This window comes from Acromyrmex echinatior, chromosome 8, assembly GCF_024713525.1.
Source record: "Acromyrmex echinatior isolate Ae372 chromosome 8, ASM2471352v2, whole genome shotgun sequence".
Classification (NCBI taxonomy): Eukaryota; Metazoa; Arthropoda; class Insecta; order Hymenoptera; family Formicidae; genus Acromyrmex; species Acromyrmex echinatior.
In genome coordinates, this window is record NC_141859.1 from 11,826,435 (window position 1) to 11,848,605 (window position 22,171).

At 28.9% G+C, this 22,171-nt stretch overlaps 1 protein-coding gene across 1 annotated transcript; it reads right to left on the bottom strand.

The window, feature by feature from the left end:
• Positions 1 to 1,538: 1,538 nt before the first annotated feature.
• Positions 1,539 to 21,858, bottom strand: LOC147908770 (uncharacterized). Its single transcript, XM_087408590.1, has 5 exons — positions 20,838 to 21,858; positions 20,552 to 20,716; positions 11,807 to 18,504; positions 11,523 to 11,685; positions 1,539 to 9,348 (listed from the first exon to the last, which is right to left on the bottom strand). Exons 1-3 carry the CDS (start codon positions 21,176 to 21,178, stop codon positions 18,300 to 18,302), a joined length of 711 nt encoding a protein of 236 aa, XP_087264716.1. The 5' UTR covers positions 21,179 to 21,858; the 3' UTR covers positions 1,539 to 9,348; positions 11,523 to 11,685; positions 11,807 to 18,299.
• Between the last annotated feature and the right edge of the window lie 313 nt (positions 21,859 to 22,171).

A 22,171-nucleotide genomic window follows, 5' to 3' on the forward strand; every position in this document is an offset into this window, starting at 1 on the left:
ATAATCGAGTGCCGCAAATGTCTCTATCACCGACATTTCGCAACTCGCGTACAAAGCTGACACAATGCAACGTCTAGTTACTTGTGGGCGGTAGCAGGATGTCGCTGCAGAGGCTGCTTCATAGCAATGATAGCGTCGCGTAATGCCACGGATGAGACTATCTGCAGAGCGTAATGCAGCAGAGTGCGGATTCGGTTAGGCGCGAAGGATGGGTGGTCGAATGAGTGGGGCGCGAATATAGAATGATTAGGTCACGGTGTGATGTATGGGAACTGGCAACGTGCTATGTGGTCATCCAACCGCAACATATAGTGTTCTCTCCTTGTATTTCCTACCTTTCTTAATTCGACATACCTAATTACGTGATCTCTTATTCAGTAATTTTCTTATCTCTTTTAAAGTAAACAGTCGATGTATAAAAAAAGATCTGTGTTATCAAATGTTACTAATCGAGTTATTATAAATGTTATTAATCGCTTGTGGTGCAGTCAATCAAGTTATTAGCTTACCGTTTTTATTATGTCCTTTACTTCAAATGTGACATAACTAAAATAATTAAAATTTTCAACTACTTAATTTGATAATCACGTTTCTTGAGTTGTGTTACTTTTGAAATAAAGGAGTAATGAATGTAATTTTTATAGCATGTATTGTTTCCTTGTTTCAAAAGTGACACAATTAAAAAATGTTTTTCGAATTATTAAATGAATTAGGAAAAGATTATTCTATTAATCATTAAAAGTAAATTAACTCCACACAGTCTGTTCACTAAATAGTACTTGTGTTATTCTTAAAGTTTTCCAAAGAGATTATAATATTTTTAGTTGTGTTATTTTTGTAAATGAAAAAGAGAACTTTTTACAGAAATATTTAAAATTAAGACAATTTCGATGATCGAAATTTAAAGAAAAAATTGTTTTATTCTAGTCATTTTAGCTAATGAAAGTAAATATAAACTGTTTTCGCAATAAGTTATTTACTAAATTAATTTAGGGGAGGTTATCATCGATACGAATGTCTGAATGTTTCATATTTATATTATTATTGTCTTAGATCAACTTTGATTAATCTCCTAAGGTTTCGCCGCACATCTGAGATAATTAAAATTCAAAAATTAAAAATATATATTGTATTCATAACATCTAATATTGACCAATTATAGGCGTTCTCGTATATTTATATAAATATAAACTGTTGGTGACATTTTAAGTCATATTACTTTTGATGATATATTTTGGATTTTTGTTATAATTTTATAGGACAATATTGTAAAATTGTCACAATTCGAAGAGTGATTTTTTAAGGATTGTGAAGTAACAAAAATGACATTTGATTATAATGTTTTTAAGTATATGTTCTTTTGTCAATATTTATTTGATTAATTAATAGTTTTCTATAACAAAAACCTATACTTATATTTTAAAATAGACACATCTAAAGAAATCAAGTTTTTTCTCTCTTTCTTGATTTCTTTAGTTATGTCACTTTTACTTAACTTATATAGTTGAAAAACAGTTTTTCTTCTTTTCCGAAAAACATGATTTCTTTGGTTGTGTCTATTTTAAAATATAAGGAAACTATAACTAACTGTTGTATAATAAAAATTTTAATCTTTCGCATCGTATATCTTGCAAAAGAAATATGAAACAATTGTATGATATCGCTAAATACTCCACGTCTCTCAATAAATATGATAATATCCCCATTATTTTTATTCGCCTCGCGTATATCTCTCGTCATGAAGAAAGTGCTTGTCGTTCGAAACGAAAAGTTCGTTAACGTAGTTTATCGTACAGTTTGTGGTTGCAAGTCTGGCAACTCTTCCTCCTCCACGGGTGGTGCTGTAAACTTTAAGGTGCCACGACTTTAGTGGCTCATGTGAGTTAGTTTAATGTCCGGCGCAACTAACCGAATCGCTTTTGTCGCGATAAGACGCGTCGCGGAAGAAAGCCTTCGTCATGATTGTACGAATCGTGGCTTGTCGTACCGACGACCAGTTTAATCGAAGCGATGTTCCGTTAGCGGATGAAATATTGCGTGCTCTTTAAATTCTGCCGGAACCATCGTCCACGTTGGCCCGGGTGCGTACCTTTCTTCATACGTATATTTGCAATGCGCATTGAGCACAGAAAAAAAAATCAGAAGAATGAAGCAAGCAAGAAAGAGAAAAAGTAGAAGAAAGAGGTATCGCATGTACGGTACATGCATCTCGTCGCAGAGCTACGTAGAGGACAATTGTAAACGTTTAGTGAAGTCTGGTGTATTTATTACGTAATGTTCGTGTGTCCTTTCGCAAACACGTGTGTACCTACGTAGGCGTAACGCACGCATGTGCATCGTGATCTCTGCACGAAGTGCCGCTCCTCCAACGTGACGACTTTAAAACTCGTCTATTGATTCAGGCTCGTTAGCAGACACGTAATTTAGCGATTTCCGTTTACGTGGGCATATACGACATGTCAAATCGCATGCATTCTCTTTAAATGTGAATACTAGAGATCAAGTTGACAAAAAAAATTTGTTCGATGCTCATAGTAGATAACAGATAACGAATCTTCGGCTGTTCGTGCGTAATTGGCTTTATGTCGGCGAGCTATGTCGGCGGGCTCTGTCGGCGAGAGAATTATTGGCTGAAACATTCCTTCTGTTCATCCCTCTCTTCTTTCCTCTTTCAAGGGCCGTAAAAATTCCTCCGAAGAAAACCAGCTGTTCGAGTGAACGAAAGCGTGCGGCTCTTTACCATAGATTCCTGTAAGTGACGCAGATCGTAGGAATTCTTATCCCACGATTGAAGATAAGCTCTACAGGAGAGGAAATCGGTCATAGGCAACGAGGATGATGGTTTCACAGGACTTTGTGGTTTCGAATGATGGCAAACGGACTCCGTGGTAGTACCTTTCAGGTCCAAAAACGCCTCTTCGGGATGACTCAACCGGTCGTGCAACAAACCACAAGCAACCTCCCCGCATAGAGAGAAACCTGCTATACACAGAGAACAGGGTATTCGATTACCAACGTTGACGATGCTTTTTAGGATAGGGAACGAGATTAAAATCAAAATCAAATATATTTTTAGGCAATTATCTTCTCATAAGTACGCCCTGTAAAAAAGAGTGTCGTTTATTGCTTTTACAATTATTCATATATTTCGCCTTGATTTTCGTCTCATTCTGCCCCTTAAAAAGCACCATCAACGTTGGTAATGGAATACTTTATTGATTAAAGTAAAAAAAGCATTTATTTTTTATTGAATGTAAATGTTTATAAATACTTGAATTTTTTATATACAGAGTTTATATAAGTAACCCATACAGCACAGAATTGGCGCCAATATCGCTGCAAAATCTCTTCAATTTACTGTAACATGTAATGTTGTTGCAATATTGCAGCAGTATTGCTGCAACTATTGTGCAACTTTGTGTTGTAGGGGAAGTTTTAGACCAACGATTGATTCTAGCATAATCAATATGAGTCTGAAGCCAGCAACTTTGCAGGTGCTAGATCCAATTTTCACCGGATTCCAAATTTAAATAAAAATCGTTACAAAAAATATGTAAGTTGTATCATTATTATCATCATCTACAGTTATATTCATATCACTGTTTTATTTATTTTCTTGTTCTTTTTTACATTACAATACAATATTGATTTTAATTAAACACTATTTGTTATTAATATTATTAATACTATAATGTACATAATATATTAATTCTGTGGATTGCACTGTTATAAAAAAGTACTATCTCAGAAACATTTCTCTCTCTCTCTCTCTCTCTCTCTCTCTCTCTCTCTCTTTCTCTCTCTCTTCCCCTCTCTCCATCTCTCCCATTCTCTATCACTCTTACTTTCTTACTATCTCTTTCTTTCTTTTAATTGTAAAAAAGCACAAGTTACCACAAAATTTATTAAATAACACTGTGCAACAAAACATCTTTTTTCTCTCCGAAGTGCGATAGAATATTTATCAAAGATTTTTTCGAGCTGAATACGATGCTGTTGGCAGAATTTATCTAACACGTCTTGATTTTGGGTAAATTGGAATTAAATGAGAAAAATAGAGTTTTTGGCTACTTTTTAACATTTTTTTGTGGCAACAGGAAAATAGTTCTAAATAAACTTAACGACATCTAAAAGTAGAATAGAACGGGACTACTTGAGCATAAGGGAGTAAGTTGGTCAAATGTAAATATCTAAATAACCAAAATATACATGGATACGTATATGCTTGCATAATGTAGCACAAAGACAGAGATTACTGTGCCTTAATACAGTAATCTGTGTCTGGCTGTCAATACCCAAATACGTGAGCTTTTTTATTTTCGTATATCAAAGGTAAAATTATTAGGTAGTTAGAGTATTCTTTCTGATCTACATGATAATTAAACCAAGTAATAATAATCAAATATGTTTTTTGGATATAATTTATTATCGTATTCTTTAACTCCAATGTTCAAGTTGCTATTTTATTTATGGTTTAGTTATAATAAAGTATTTTAATAAACACCGATATGGAGCTTGTTGAACAAATATGTTATGAGTCATAACTAACTCGCCATATAAACTCGCGCAACAGCGTAAATGAAATCTATCTTTAACAATTTTTATTATATGTTAACAATTAAACAAATATTTTACGTTTAATTATTATTGTAAGGAGTAAAGATTTCAATTTCTTTTATTTTGTTAATTAAAAAGAGAGTATTATTATACAAATTATTATACTTAAGATAAAAATAATAAAAGTTTGACTAAAACACGTAATTCTTTCATGTTTTTAATAATATATATAATCTCATTTAATGATTACCTTAATGGTTCAACTTATTCTTTGAAGATACTCAACATGTCCCATAAGTGGTGATTCATTTTACATCCATGTAATTAACGTAATTTTCTTCTTATTTACGAGCTATATTAAGGCTGTATAAGTAACCAATTATTGAGCCAGATGCAACATCTTAAAGCATTTATCATTAATTCTATCGTAATTGTGTGAAGATTTATAATAATTTAAAGAAAAAGTGTCACTCACAAATAGCCCCGCTCAACCCTACAATTCAATGGTTTTCAAACGAACTTTGATTCATGATCACACAATTTTTTATATCAAGTTACAGCGATTCGAATTTTGTGCTATCTGCAGCTTTCCATGTAAAGCTTTACAATTTTAAGTACGTAAAGTGCACACGCATACACACACGCACATACATGCACACACACACACACACGCACACACACGCACGCACACTATGTCTAAGTACGAGTACCATTCTTGAAAATTTTATTAAAATTCAAGTAATCATAACTTTATCAACATGTCTTATGATCATGAACTCATTCGAAAGCTCCTAAATTATACTTTCAGCTATCTTTGAATTTATTTACAGACGAGACCTTTTGAAGTAAATAAACCTTAAAAATATCAAAAAATGTTATTTTTGGTCCACTTCATTACAATTTACTAAAAATTCTAATGTGCTACGCAAATTCTGTCGACAGAATATCGCGTTTAGTTAGCAAAGAACCTTAAGGAAATATGTGTTGTCGCACTTAACGAGAGAAATTTCTTGTAGCAGTAATTTATTGCAAATTAGAATATTTGGAACGTACGATGTATTGAGCGAAGTAAATATACTATACCCTTTTATTAAAAATTTATTTTTTTTTATTTGTTGTTTCTCAATTAAATTAACATATTATTTGATATGCAAATCAGTGAGCGTTATTTGACTTAATTGCTTATTCTATATTTTTACCTATTATATTGTTTGCATTATATTTGATTCAAAAGACGAATCATATGCGTAATATCGCACATGTTACATTTTGATGTATAAATACACATTCAGTTAAATAAAAAAATATATTTTTTTACTTAAATCATCCATATTATGTATCTGTAACGTTTCCTCATATTCTTCTCTTAGTTTTTGCCGCGGCTGGTGTTGAGAAGACGCTGCAAGAAGCTAACTGATAAATAAGAAAGGCTGAATTTTGAGCGAGAGAGCCGTACACACGATTTTTCACAAACTGGCATTAAATAAAATCGTCTATCAGGATTGTGACTCGATTACATCGTATTGAATGTAAATCCCAGATTGAAAAACGCGTTACTTGACTATACCGCTACCATTATCTAAGTCGGTAATAAAATTATAATAGCTCTAATTTTCGTATTTTATAGCTTTTACGGCAATGTAGTTATATTTTTCCGATATGATAACGAATTTAACAATTATTTTACTCGCTATTTGGATTTTGAATTCATTTGTGACATAATTTGTAATGTTTTCGATTTTCATTTTTTGACTAATATTTATAATTCTATTGTTATATATTTAAGACGATTAATTTTTCCATTTAATCCATTAGATTTCAAAACATCCTTATATGCATTTTCATTTTGAATTTTTACCACACGTCTCATAATCAAAATTTTTAGACTAGAATAGTATTAATTAAAGTAACAAATGTTGTCCTTTCAAAAATCAAAAGATGAGACATCCGAAAAAAAAGATTAACAGTAAACATAAAGTAAAAGAAGTAACTGAATCTTACCTTTTTAATGACACACACAAATATTCAATATACAATAATAAATTATTTTATCTATCTTTCTGATCTTATTTTATCTCATTTTCTTCTCTTTAGAAGAATAAAGCAATCTAATTATTATTTTAGTGATCGACAAGTATAATAAAAATCAGTATCACACTGTATCAGTAATAAGTATCAGGATGATCAGCTGCTCTTTGCCTTGATCATATAAACAGCAAGATTCAAACGTTAGCATTTCAAGAATGGATCTGGACACGGAAAAAACCGTGAAACACATAATCTTTACATAGAAAACACCCGTAGAAATCTCAGGAATATTATAATAAAAATTATGGATTCAGGAGATAGGATGTGTAAAAGGAAATACAAACAATAATACATTAGAATATAGGCTTTCTTTCATTTAATTAGAAATATTTGAAAGTAGGAGCGTATATAGAGTGTATATAACAATTAGAAAAACATATTTTTTGATATATTTCATGATATGAACGTTTTTATTCTTTGTCCGTATTTAAGTTTGAATAAACAATTTTGCTATAGTCTTTAACCATCGTCGAGTACCATAAAAAGATTTCATTATATTATCTGACTTTCCTTAATAAATCATAGTTTTTTGCAGTATTTTTAAAATTGTGCGAAGATAAGTGCAAGTAATACTAAAATTATGCAATAATAATTAGTGTCTTAGCTACCAATGGTACCTGATGAATGTTAATAACATATAAAAATAAGTACAATAGAGAAAGTAACTGATAGGTAAAAATTATCTCTACACTTTGGAATGGAATTTAACTGTAAAGAATGAAAATTGAGTGAGTCTTAAGAAAGAGTGTCACAATTTTTAATCTTTAAAAGTGAGATTTCACTCTTCACATTAATATTTTACTCTAAAAGATTCATAAAGTATGTAAACGGATGAGAAATACGCTACGTTACAATAAAAAATACAGTACATTGAAATGATGAAATATTAATTTTGGTTACGTACAAAATGATTTCATTTAAATTTAATTAAATTTAAAGTCATTTAAATTTAAATTAAAAATTGCAAAGATAATTGATTATGTGATATGTTTCTAAACATACAACAGTCTGTCAAAAAGTAATGTATTGTTCTACTGTCAATCAAAGATTTTTATTTTATTAGATCGTTTAATTAGTGGCTGCATTTGTCGTGATATTTCTTATATAAAACTGCGTCATATTTACATTATTTTTTCTCCAGTACTTTAATTTCTTTCAGCACAACCATCTAAACAACCATCTTGTCTATTTTGTATGTATTCCTAGTGTCTTTATTTTATATTATTCGCAGAAGGTAAATAACGTATGTAAAATTTATAGTGATACATAAAATGTCATTGTTCAAATTGACGCATGGAATTTCTTGTTTTTTTTTCAGTATATTAAAAATGGATAAGTTTTTTTTTCTTAATATTAAATAAGTCCAAAAAAATTTCTGAAAATTGCTTATTTTTCAAAATAACCTATATGAAAATGATGATATAAAAATAAATTAATGATAATAATTAAAAATTACAAAGAGAAAAAAATTACCTCATTAACCGTAAATAAATGACCAGATGTGACATTTAATTACAAACATCATCTACTAATTTCAACTAAATATCACATATTAGCGCATATGTTTTATGAATAATGTGATCATTATATAAAGAAGTTAATTAAATTAATAAATAAATTTAAAAAATGTTGTATAAAAACTGTACTACTTATAAAGTATACACTATTTATAGATATTAAATAATGTGTATATTATTTATATAATAATTTATTCACAAATTCATCTATACGTATATATGTATATTTAAAATGTATGATATAAATAGTAAATGATGTAAAATAAATTTTTATGTAACATAAAATTATATAAAAATTTATATAAATAATAATTAAACACTTAACGTATAACATAATTAATACATCTTTAAGTGTATATATGCCTGGACATATTTGTCTTATATTTGCATTACAAAGAAAGTTAAAAAATTACTTAAATTTAATTATCACTTGGTATTCGATTCAGGTGTAATGGTTCATTTAACTTATATGATTTTATTTAACTTATGTGGTTTGATGTTAATTTTTATATCTTGAACTTAAACTTATATTTTGTTTTTGTTACATAGACCAAAATTATATTTTTCGCAATATTTGTTTGATACAAAAGTTTTGGAATTTGTACGTACAAAATTGAAAGTTACAAACTAATAAAGTAATTAGAAGAATAACATTGTTGAAATTAGATTTACATGTAATTAAAACGATATCGTTTTACAAAAATTTATGTATATATGTGCGTACGGCATTGAATTGCAGTATATAAGAATGAGTCAATGCGTCACATTTTATCAGTAAATTAGCAATTTCCTTGAGAGTTTGTTTTTTGAAATTAGGTCTCATTTAAGAAATATATTTGTATATGCTATAACGCAGTATCAATTATTCTTTTCCGTAAGATCATAGGTAATTTGGCTCTCAGGATCAAGAGGGTAATTATAAATGTTAGATGGTTGTTGGTCAAATAATTCTATAAGTCCTTCTACTTCGAGAAATTCTTCTCCATCGGGAAGTTCTTCTCCATCTGGAAGTTCTTCTCCATCGGGAAGTTCTTCTCCATCGGGAAGTTCTTCTCTACCGGCAACTTCTTCTGGATCGTCTAACAGCTTTAATTCGGCGTCAAGTTTTACATTCCCTATAATATTTTCAATATTTTCAAGAGGACTCGCAACATATTCTGATGGTTCTGAAGTCTTCGTTGCGGATCTATATATATTGTGATAAAAAAATTAAAGAGTTATAAAATGTAATATAGTATTTAATAATTATATTACTTGATAATTATATAAAAAGCCTCATCTCTTCAATCTAAATATACGCTTAGAATAGCAAAAATCTGTAGTAACTTATAAATTGTGAAATTAAATACTTATATTTGTAGTTTTGTATACATGAAAGTATAAAACTGTCCCAAATTTATTGTTAGGATATATGATATTAAAATAATTAAAAAGGAAAAAGTGATACGAGCCTAAAAACAATCAACATAGAATGACAAACTGTATAAACAGTTAAAAAATTAAATAAAACATGTCATAAAATTAAAAAGATAAATTATAATTTGACAATTAGAAGGTGAACAAAACAAACGTTTCGATCCTTGTTGAATCATTTTCAATGTGACAAATAAATTAATAATAGAAATGCAACGTAGATAAAACATTAGAAATTAAATAAATTTCGCATGTATAATGAGTTTAAACTCATTATACATATACAATGAATGTCGGTATTTTACTTTTTTTCTATCGTCATTATTATTTCTTATGTGCTTGTCTTATAATATCAAAGATAATATTTGCCTCTTTCTTTTAATTTTAAGTTATTTTGTACCTTTCTTTTTATTGTTTGCGACTCGATTTGTACTTTTCTTATTATTTTTATTTTCTTCCGTCGTTAATTAATTATTATAATTTATACTTGCTAAAGAAACATGTTCGTCGTTATACACACGCACGGTTCGGAGGAGCACATTTGTGTCAACTATAATCGTTTGTTTGATTTCCTCTCAATTTGGAGCGAGTTTTATAGTTAATATTGCGTCCGAATGTGAATTTTATTTAATTTCTTATGTTTTACCTACATCGTTACATTTCTATTAGGTGTTGGAATTAATTCGTAGCGTTTTACAAGTGATGGGAAGTACTTTCATTAATGTATTTTTTAATGCTCATGTGAAATAAATAACATTCTTTCATTAAAAAACGCTACGAATTAATTCCAACACCTAATATTATTAATTTAAATGTCATTGAAAATGATCCAACAAGATCGAAACGTTTGTTTTGTTCACCTTCTGATTGTCAAATTATAATTTCCCTTTTTAATTTCATGACATGTTTTATTTTATTTTTTAACTATTTATACAGTTTGTCATTTTATGTTGATTGTTTTTAGGCTCGTAGCCCTTTTTCCTTTTTAATTATTATAATTTATTATTTTTATAATTTAACATGATATTATGTTATATGCGAAATAAAGGTACAATGGTACATAAAGAGAGTTTTTTGGGGAATTTATCTTATATATTATATATGACAGTCTTCGAACAAATTCGTATTTCGAAAAGCTTTATGTTAATCTCTGTCTCATTCACTAATAAAACTATCAATAAACTATAAAATGAATGTAATTAATTTTACTGAAGTGCAGGATATAAATCTTTGAAACATTGCATTGTATTATAAATATTTAAAACAATGTACCACAACTATTATTTTTTTCGGAATAAATTTTAAAATTGAATTCGTTCTTGAAAGCATATTTAATCATGAAATATGTGTGTATGCATAAATATAAACTACATTTCCTGAAATATTATAAATAAGAAAAAAACAAGTTAAATATAAATATATATGTCAATGCCTCAAAAATTAAACTATATCTGAATTAATAGCATAAAATCATAAAAATAAGCTTAATGAAAGCAATTTACCAAAGCGAGTGCATTACGCATTGCATGCAATAATCGACAATTAAACAACATGTAATTATATTATTTATGAATATACACTAAATGAGAAAACACAAATTTGATCACACATGAATATTTAGCAGTGACAGAAGAAGTACCTTTTTTTCCAGTTAATGCAAATACAGATAAACTGAATATGAAAAATGTTTGTAAATAAGTATGGCTGCGGAAAGTATAATAACATCTTATACATATAGTATCGTATGAAATATTATATAAAATAGTATAACAAAATTGGAGAAATAATTTGCCATTAATTGGTTACTATATAAATATTAATGAAACGCTTAATAAATAAGTGTTATACACAACATCATATACATTATATTTGAATAGGGAAAAAAATTCAAATTGATTCGAAAGATCTATTAGCATGAATTTAAATTAATTTAAAGTGAATAATTACTCGTTAGGAACACATATTCTATCCGTCATCGGTCAAATTAGAAGCTATTGGTATTGAAGCTCCCTGATATTCCTCCACAATCATACTGCCGCTTGCACTGGTACTTGCGCCATACATATAAGTATATTCGTAAATAACTTCGTCTGGATCGAAGAATTTATGTCTATATAAGGAGTAACAATAAAAGTAAAAAACACGATAATATTAATTGTGCACAGAACTCCGTGAAAGAATTCCTATATTGTTTCTCTTAGTTGTTAAAAATATACTTATTGTATACTTACGTCTTCCTGTGAATATTAAGATGTTTCGTAATGGCGCCGATTCCAGATGTAATTCTTGTAGAACATATGTTGCACTGTCCGCCATCTGATGTTGGAGTGAAATAATCCCATGCCCAATGAATGTTATGTTCTGTCTTCTGTTCTTCTGTTAATACTTCCGGATGTTTTACGTTTAAGTGCAAGGGTAAAACATTATAATTTTTTATATAACTTATTTTTGACAAACAATATATGCAAATTGCTAAATATTTTTCGTTTGACGGTTTGTAATGTTTACGCAGATATTGACGAACTCGGAGATTGAATACTCGGATCTTGTTGCTTCTTAATTGCTGGTCCGCCATTATAATGGCGCGTTTTGTCTTACGGAATTTTAAAGCACTTAATCGGACTTAATCACTGAAGGTATAGAAACGATATGAAGAAGCATAAACTGCAGAAGGTCGATAACAGAAGTATCATTCTTTCAAGGAATATAAATATTGGTATGTTTAGTTTGAATATGTCTCTTCAGTGCTGTGTTTGTCTCGTTTCGGATTCTACGAAATCTTAGCGGGGCGAGGAACGTGGACTCCGGTTTGCGTGAATATTTCTGTTACACGCGCGTGAGGTGAGAGGGGATATGAAAATCAGGACCAAGCGATATTTCTTTGGTGAGGAATCACCTTTGTGCGACAGGGAATGCTCGCGGTAATATATAATAAGAAGAAATGAAAATAAAGTTTGGGCGAGTTCAAGACAGCAAAGCGGCTAGTCATGCTTACCGAACGATTGTATATGATTGTTTAAATCTATTAGTGACAACCAATTATGTTCATTTGCTCGGCGAGCAGGCTAGCCGATTTGTCAACTTGAACGCGCTCAAGACTGACTGTGTCCAGCAGAACGTTTATTTTACAATTATTCTTCGCGCTGATTGGATTATACTTTTAGATCTAAAAGAATGATCCTATTTCAGCAAACAATCATAAAACTCAATAAAAAAAGAATCTGAGAGCCAATATAATGTATCTGTTACAGTATTCAAGACAATATCCTTGTTATATTTTGCTATTATTAAGTTTTGTCAGCGAGTTTTGTCAGCGAGTTACTTTTGTTTATAATTTTTATCTTGAATATTGTAACAGATATATTATTTTGACTCTTAGCTCTTTCCTTATATGTATTCCATATTAATCATTCGAGCCGTTTTCTTATAGTTTTCATCATAAAACTGTTGTGTTCTGCTGAACTCAGTCACTGTATGGTTCGACACGATTGGGGCGCCTTTATTGCGATAATGAGATAGCAAAAACGCTATGTCTATTCGACTTGCTTACACTTTCAACATCTCCACTTTCTCTCTTTTCAGCGTCAAATATATATCTATTTCATTTTAAGTGTAAAAAGTGTAAAAAGGTGTGAGCAAATCAATTGAGAACAAATCAGTTGAGAATTTCTAGCGGGTGAACAGTGGATACGTTGAACCCTGCAGAGCGGTCAATGACCGATATTAAGAACGCAATTTAGATTTTATCAAATCGGAAATGTTATAGGTATTGCACACGATTTTGTCATTCGCTTCTATGCTATTGGACAAGTTATATGAAATCATTCGAACGCTCATCATTGTCTCATGTCTGAACAGGGCCGAAAAACTTAACTTGCTCGTGGGTGTGGAATATTTGACTGGCAAAAGGGAGGAGTTCAAAATGACTACCTTATTCTTATTTATTATTTATTATGTGCTTTTTATTATGTCCCTTTTTTTACATTTGCGAATTGCGTCGATTTATGTAACAGTCGGTAAGGTATCATTTTGGCCGTAATTTGTAATAATTGATCAATTTCATTCGAATAATTATTCCCCTCTCATTCAATTGTAAGATAGTAATGCTCGACTATGATTAAAGTGTCAGAAAATGGCATACGGAACACGAATGAAGAATAACGATTTTAATCAATCAAAAATCGAATACATAAAAATTCACGATTTCTGACAAGTTGATGTCATTATTTCTTATTTCGTATTCCTAATTCCGTATTCCTGCTATTGTGGGAAGCTTCTTACGACCATGTAAATGATTCCTGAAAGTTAAATCTCTGTTTTACGGACAGTTGTACTGCCATTCCAAATATCGGTTGATATCCGCGCACAATATGTTAGAAAGTTCACAATTGATTTTTAATCCAATTTTTGGATTCCTTTACGATAAATTTCCGTATTGAGTAAAATTTTGAGTATGGAGTGTTCTATGATTCCACACTATAGTTGCCGGGCTTGTGTTTAAAATTTGTTAGAACGGGGGAGAGTCGCGAGACGGATTTTCTGGAGGATTTGATAACAGCTAACTCGCAATTATAACTGTTTTCGGATTACTCTCTGATATATCAAACTTTTCATTATGGAGTGTATAATATATTTATAGAGTGTATAATATAGTTCAAATATTGTATATAATAAAGTGTATAATATAGTTATATTGTTATAATATAGTGTATAATATAGTGTATAATATAGTTTCACACATTTTACATTTTGTATAAATACACGTTCAGTTAAATAAAGAAATATAGTTTTTTACTTAATCCACCCATATTTATCTGTAACGTTTCCTCACATTCTTCCCTTAGATTTGTCGCGGTCGATGTTGAGAAGATAACTGATAAATGAGAAAGGCTGAATTTTCAGCGAGAGAGCCAAACATACGATTTTTCACAAACTCGCATTAAATAAAATCTTCTTCCATAATTGAATATTACATCGTATTGAATGTAAATCTCAGATTGAAAAACGCGTTACTTGATATATTGTTACCATTACATAAGTCGGTAATAAAATTATAATAGTTCTAATTTTCGTATTTTATAGCAGTTACTACTGTAACGTAGTTATATTTTTTCGGTACGATAACGAAATTAACAATTATTTTACACGCGATTTGCATTTTGAATTTATTTGTGACATAATTTGTAATGTCGATTTTTAGTTTTTGACTAATATTTATAATTCTATTGTTATATATTTAAGACGATTAATTTTTCCATTTAATCGATTAGATTTCAAAACATCCTTGTGCATTTTCATTTTTAATTTTTACCACACTCATAATCAAGATTATAATAGTATTAATTAAAGTAACAAAAGTTGTTCTTTCAAAAATTAAAAGATGAGACATCCGAAAAGATTAACAGTAAAGATAAAATAAAAGAAATAACTGAATCTTACCTCTTTAATGACACACACAAATGTGCAATATACAATAATAAATTATTTTATTTATCTTATCATTTTCTTCTCTTTAGAAGAATAAAGCAATCTAAATATTATTTTAGTAATCGACAAGTATAATAAAAATCAGTATCACACTGTATCAGTAAGTATCAGACTATTCTTTGCCCTGATGATGTAAACAGCAAGATTCACGAAACGTTGGCATTTCAAGAATGAATCTGGACACGGAGGAAACCGGTGAAACACATAATCTTTATATAGAAAACACCATTATATATAAAAGTCTCAGGAATATTATAATAAAAATTATGGATTCAGGAGATCTGATGTGTGAAAAGGAAACACAAACAATAATACATTAGAATATAGGCTTTCTTTCATTTAATTAAAAATATTGGAAAGTAAGAATGTATATATAGCGTATATAGCAATCAGAAAAAACTATTTTTTGATATTTCATGATAAGAACGTTTTTATTCTTTGTTTGTATCTAACTTGAATAAACAGTTTTTTTAGTCTTCAACCATCGTCAAGTACTATAAAAAGATTTCGTCATATTATGTGATTTTCCTTGATAAATTATAGTTTTTACAGTTTTTATTTTTAAAATTGTACGAAGTAAGTAGTGCTACTAGCACTACTTATACATGCTAAGATAAGTAGTGCAAGTAATAATAAAATTATGCAATAGTAATTAGTGTTTTAGCTACCAATGGTACCTGATGAATGTTAATAACATATGAAAATAAGTACAATGGAGAAAGTAATTGGTAGGTAAAAATTATCTCTACACTTTGGAATGGAATCTAACTGTAAAGAATGAAAATTGAGTGAGTTTTAATAAAGAGTGTCACAATTTTTAATCTTTAAAAGTGAGATTTCACTCTTCACATTAAGATCTTACTCTAAAAATTTTATAGGGTATGTAAACGGATGAGAAATACAATATGTTACAATTAAAAAATACAGTACATTGAAATGATAAAATATTAATTTTGGTTACGTATAAAACGATTTCATTCAAATTTAATTGAATTTGAAGTCATAAGAATTTCAAAGATAATTAATTATCTGATATGTTTCTAAACATACAACATTCTGTCAAAAAGGATTGTATTGTTCTACTCTCAATCAAAGATTTTTATTTTATTAGGTCGTTTAATTAGTGGCTGCATTTGTCGTGATATTTCTTATATAAAACTGCGTCATATTTACATTATTTTTATTTTTTTCTCCAGTACTTTAATTCCTTTCAGCGTTAAACAACCATCTTGTCTATTTTGTATGTATCCTAGTGTCTTTATTTTATATTATTCGCAGAAGGTAAATAACGTATGTAAAATTTATAGTGATACATAAAATGTCATTGTTCAAATTGACACATGGAATTTCTTGTTTTTTTTCAGTATATTAAAAATAGATAAGTTTTTTTCCTAATATTAAATAAGTCCAAAATAATTTCTGAAAAATGCTTATTTTTGAAAATAATCTATATGAAAATGATGATATAAAAATAAATTAATGATACTAATTAAAAATTACAAAGAGAAAAAAACTACCGTGAATAAATGGCAGAAGTGACATTTAGTTACAAACAAATCATCTACTTAATATCAACTTAATATCATATATTAGCGAATATATTTTATAAATAATGTGATCATTATATAAAAAAGTTAATTAAATTAATAAATAATTTTAAAAAATGTTGTATAAAAACTGTACTACTTATAAAGTATATACTATTTATAGATGTTAAATAATGTGTATATTATTTATATAATAAATTATTCACAAATACATCTATACGTATATATGTATTTAAAATGTATGATATTAATAGTAAATGATGTAAAATAAATTTTTATGTAACATAAAGTTATATAAAAATTTATATAAATAATAATTAAATACTTAACGTACAACATAATTAATACAGCCTTAAGTGTGTATATACCTGGACATGTTTGACTTATATTTGCATTACAAAGGAAGTTAACAATTTACTTAAATTTAATTATCACTTGGTATTCGATTCAGGTGTAATGGTTCATTTAACGTATGTGTTTTTATTAGTGATGTTGTTAATTTTTATATCTTGAACTTAAACTTATATTTTGTTTTTGTTACGTAGACCAAAATTATATTTTATACGTTTATACATTCAATATCTCTTAAAAGGATCCTAAAACCGATTAATCGTAATGTAAGTAGGATTTATATACAAACGATTTATGTATCACTGACGCATCTACAGAAGCATGTACAGAATAGTATGTAGTACACAGATATCTTATGTACACAGAAACATAATTTTCATAAAAGAATAATTTCAGTTATATGTAAAAATCCAATTTTAAGAGCTCCACATTGTATCTTCGTGACTATTAATAGTCTGCAGATCACAGTTCTGTAAGTACAAATGGCATAGCTTTTATCTGAAGCAAATGCTGATATAGCAGCTCTCGACCGTCATACTAATAAATAGTAAATCGCTATAAATAAGAAATTGTAAAAAATACCACAATTTTTTTACTTGTTCTCGGCATAAAAACTCTGTAAAACTCATAGACAAGTATTAATACGTATAGATTAATTGTGACAAAAAATTCTCAAATCTATAAAAAAGAAAAGTAATTGTCATACGAGAATTATAGTATTATTAACGGTTATTAGATCCTTAAGAGGCGAGATCTTAAATGGTCTTCTGTTTATCGGTTGAACGTAATAATTTTCGTAGAAGGATATCGTACAATACAATAACTTTTATCGCATTTGAGAATTCTCTAAAATTAAAGTATATGTATTAGTATGTGTCTGCAACTTGAAGTTTATGTCAAGAACAACAATTTTTTAAATTGTTATGCTGTTTAAACATTTTTTAAATCTGAGTAACGTCTAGACTTTTCAAGTTTGTCGCAATATTTGATACAAAAGCTTTGGAATTTGCACGTACAAAATTGAAAGTTACAAACTAATAAAGTAATTAGAAGAATAACATTGTTGAAATTAGATTTACATGTAATTAAAACGATATCGTTTTACAAAAATTTATGTATATATGTGCGTACGGCATTGAATTGCAGTATATAAGAATGAGTCAATGCGTCACATTTTATCAGTAAAATAGCAATTTCCTTCAGAGTTCGTTTTTTGAAATTAAGATCTCATTAAGAAATATTTGTGTATACTATAACGCAGTATCAATTATTCTTTTTTCGTAAGATCATAGGTAATTTAGCCCTCAGAATCAAGAGAGTAATTATGAACGTCAGATGATTATTGGTCAAGTACTTCTTGAAATTCTTCTCCTATTACGGGACTTTCGTGCATAAAGAGAACTTTTTCTCCAACGGGAACTTCTTCTGTATCGTATAACTCTAATTCGGCGGGAACTTCTAATGACATATTATCATCTACTGACATATGTTCAAGAGGATTATTCGTAACATGTTCTGATGGTTCTGAAGTCTTCGTTGCGGATCTGTATATATTGTGATAAAAAAATTAACGTTATAAAATGTAATATAGTATTTAATAATTATATTACTTGATAATTATATAAAAAGCCTCATCTTTTCAATCTAAATATACGCTTAGAATAGCAAAAATCTGTAGTAACTTATGAATTGTTCAATTAAATACTTATATTTGTGGTTTTGTATACATGAAAGTATAAAACTGTCCCAAATTTATTGTTAGGATATATGATATTATAATAATTAAATAGGAAAAAGGGGTATGAGCATAAAAACAATCAACATAAAATGACAAACTGTATAAATAGTTAAAAAATTAAATAAAACATGTTATGAAATTAAAAAGGTAAATTATAATTTGACAATCAGAAGGTGAACAAAACTAACGTTTCGATCCTTGTTGAATCATTTTCAATGTGACAAATAAATTAATAATAGAAATGTAACGTAGATGAAACATAAGAAATTAAATAAAATTCGCATGTATAATGAGTTTAAACTCATTATACATATACAATGAATGTCGGCATTTAACTCTTTTTCTATCGTCATTATTATTTTTTATGTGCTTGTATTATAATATCAAAGATAATTTTTGCCTCTTTCTTTTAATTTTAACTTATTAATTGCGACTTGTTTTGTACCTTTCTTTTTATTGTTTGCGACTCGATTTGTACTTTTCTTATTATTTTTATTTACTTCTATCGTTAATTTATTATTATAATTTATAATTGCTAACAGAAACATGTTCGTCCTTATACATACGCACGGTTCGGAGGAGGACATTTGTGTCAACTATAATCGTTTGTTTGATTTCCTCTCAATTTGGAGCGAGTTTTATAGTTAATATTGCGTCCGAATGCGAATTTTATTTAATTTCTCATGTTTTATCTACGTTACATTTCTATTATTAATTTATTTGTCATTGAAAATGATCCAACAAGGATCGAAACGTTTGTTTTGTTCACCTTCTGATTGTCAAATTATAATTTACGTTTTTAATTTCATGACATGTTTTATTTTATTTTTTAACTATTTGTACAGTTTGTCATTTTATATTGATTGTTTTTATAGGCTCGTAGCCCTTTTTCCTTTTTAATTATTATAATTTATTGAGCCTTATTATTTTTATAATTTAATATGATATTATATGCGAAATAAAGGTACAATGGTACATAAAGAGAAATTTTTGGGGAATTTATCTTATATATATGACAATCTTCGAACAACTTCGTATTTCGAAAAGCTTTATATTAATCTCTGTCTCATTCACTAATAAAACTATCAATAAAATATAAAATGAATGTAATTAATTTCACTGAAGTGCAGGGTATAAATCTTTGAAACATTGCATTGTATTATAAATATTTAAAACAATGTACTGCAACTATCATTTTTTCGGAATAAATTTTAAGATTGAATTCGTTCTAGAAGGCACATTTAATCATAAAATACGTGAGTATGCATAAATATAAACTTCATTTCCTAAAATATTATAAATAAGATAAAAACAAGTTAAATATAAATATATATGTCAATTCCTCAAAAATTAAACTATATCTGAATTAATAGCATAAAATTATAAAAATAAGCTTAATGAAAACAATTTACGCGAGTGCATTACGCATTGCATGCAATAATCGACAATTAAACAACATGTAATTATATTATTTATGAATGTATACTACTAAATGAGAAAACAAATTTGATCACACATGAATATTTAGTAGTGACAGAAGAAGTACTTTTTTTCCAGTTAATGCAAATACAGATTAACTGAATAAGAAAAATGTTTGAAAATAAGTATGACTGTGGAAACTATAATAACATCTTATACATATAGTATCCTATAAAATATTATATAAAATAGTATAACAAAATTGGAGAAATAATTTGCCATTAATTGGTTATTATATAAATATTAATGAAACGCTTAATAAATAAGTGTTATACACAACATCATATAGATTATATTTGAATAGGGAAAAAAATACAAATTGATTCGAAAGATCTATTAGCATGAATTAAAATTAATTTAAAGTGAATAATTACTCGTTAGGAACACATGTTCTACCCGTGTCATCGGTCAAATTAGAAGCTAATGGTATTGAAGCTTCCTGATATTCCTCCACAATCATACTGCCGCTTGCACTGGTACTTGCGCCATACATATAAGTATCTTCGTAAATAACTTCGTCTGGATCGAAGATATTATGTCTATATAAGGAGTAACAATAAAAGTAAAAAACACGATAATATCAATTGTGCACAGAACTCCGTGAAAGAATTCCTATATTGTTTCTCTTAGTTGTTAAAAATATACTTATTGTATACTTACTTTCTCCTGTGAATATTAAGATGTTTCGTAATTGATCCGACACTTTTAATTTTTGAATGACATATATTGCACCGTCCGCCATATGATGTTGGAGTAAAATAATCCCATATCCATTGAATGTTACGATTTGTCTTCTCTGCTTCTGTTAATAATTCCGTATGGTATATGGTCAAGTGCACGAGTAATGCAGGATAGTTGTTATTATAACTTATTTCTGACAAACAATATTTGCAAATTGCGAAATATTTCACTTTTGATGGTTTGTAATGTTTACGCAGAGATTGACGAGCTTGGACCTTGAATACTCGGATCTTGTTGCCTCTTAATTGCTGGTCCGCCATTATAATTGCGCGTTTTGTATTACGGAATTTTAAAGCACTTAATCGGACTTAATCACTGAAGGTATAGAAACGATATGAAGAAGCATAAACTGCAGAAGGTCGAAAACAGAAGTATCATTCTTTCACGGAATATAAATATTGGTATGTTTAGTTTGAATATTTCTCTTCAGTGCTGTGTTTTTGTCTCGTTTCGGATTCTACGAAATCTTAGCGGGTCGAGGGATGTGGAGTGTCTGGCTCTGTTTTGTGTTAATATTTCTGTTACACGCGCGTAAGGTGAGAGGGAATATGAAAATTAGGATTAAGCGATATTTCTGTGCTGAGGAATCGCCTTTGTGCGACAGGGAATGCTCGCGGAAATATAAAAAGAAATGAAAATAAAGATTGGGCGAGTTCAAGACAGCAAAGCGGCTAGTCATGCTTACCGAACGATTGTATATGATTGTTTAAATCTATAAGTAACAACCAATTATGTTCATTTGCTCGGCGAGCAGACTATCCGGTTTGTCAACTTGAACGCGCTCAATGACTGCGTTCAGCAGAACGTTTATTTTGCACTTGTTTCCAAGTTTTCTTATCGTTGATTGGATTATACTTTTAGATCTAAAAGAATGATCCTATCTCTGTAAACAATACATAAAACGATTGCAAAACTGTTTCTGCTGTTGTGTTCTGCTGAACGTATCAATCGATGAGATACTAGGTTTGTTCACGTCGCATGCTTCAATTTGTTCCAATATACTGTTGCTAATTTTTAGTCATTCTAATGAGTGCATTAGAGTGAGTTGAATCTATGATAGGAGCATATTGAAGCATGTTGGAGCATGCGACTCGACAAACCTATTATTAAAAATTATCGGTGCTTATGAAAATTCACGTGTTAAAATTTAATAATTAAGAATAAGAAACTAGTGATACAATACTAATTTCATTTGCTAATTTCGTAGACATATATGTACATTTAAAACTTAATAATACTTGAATTTTATTGGA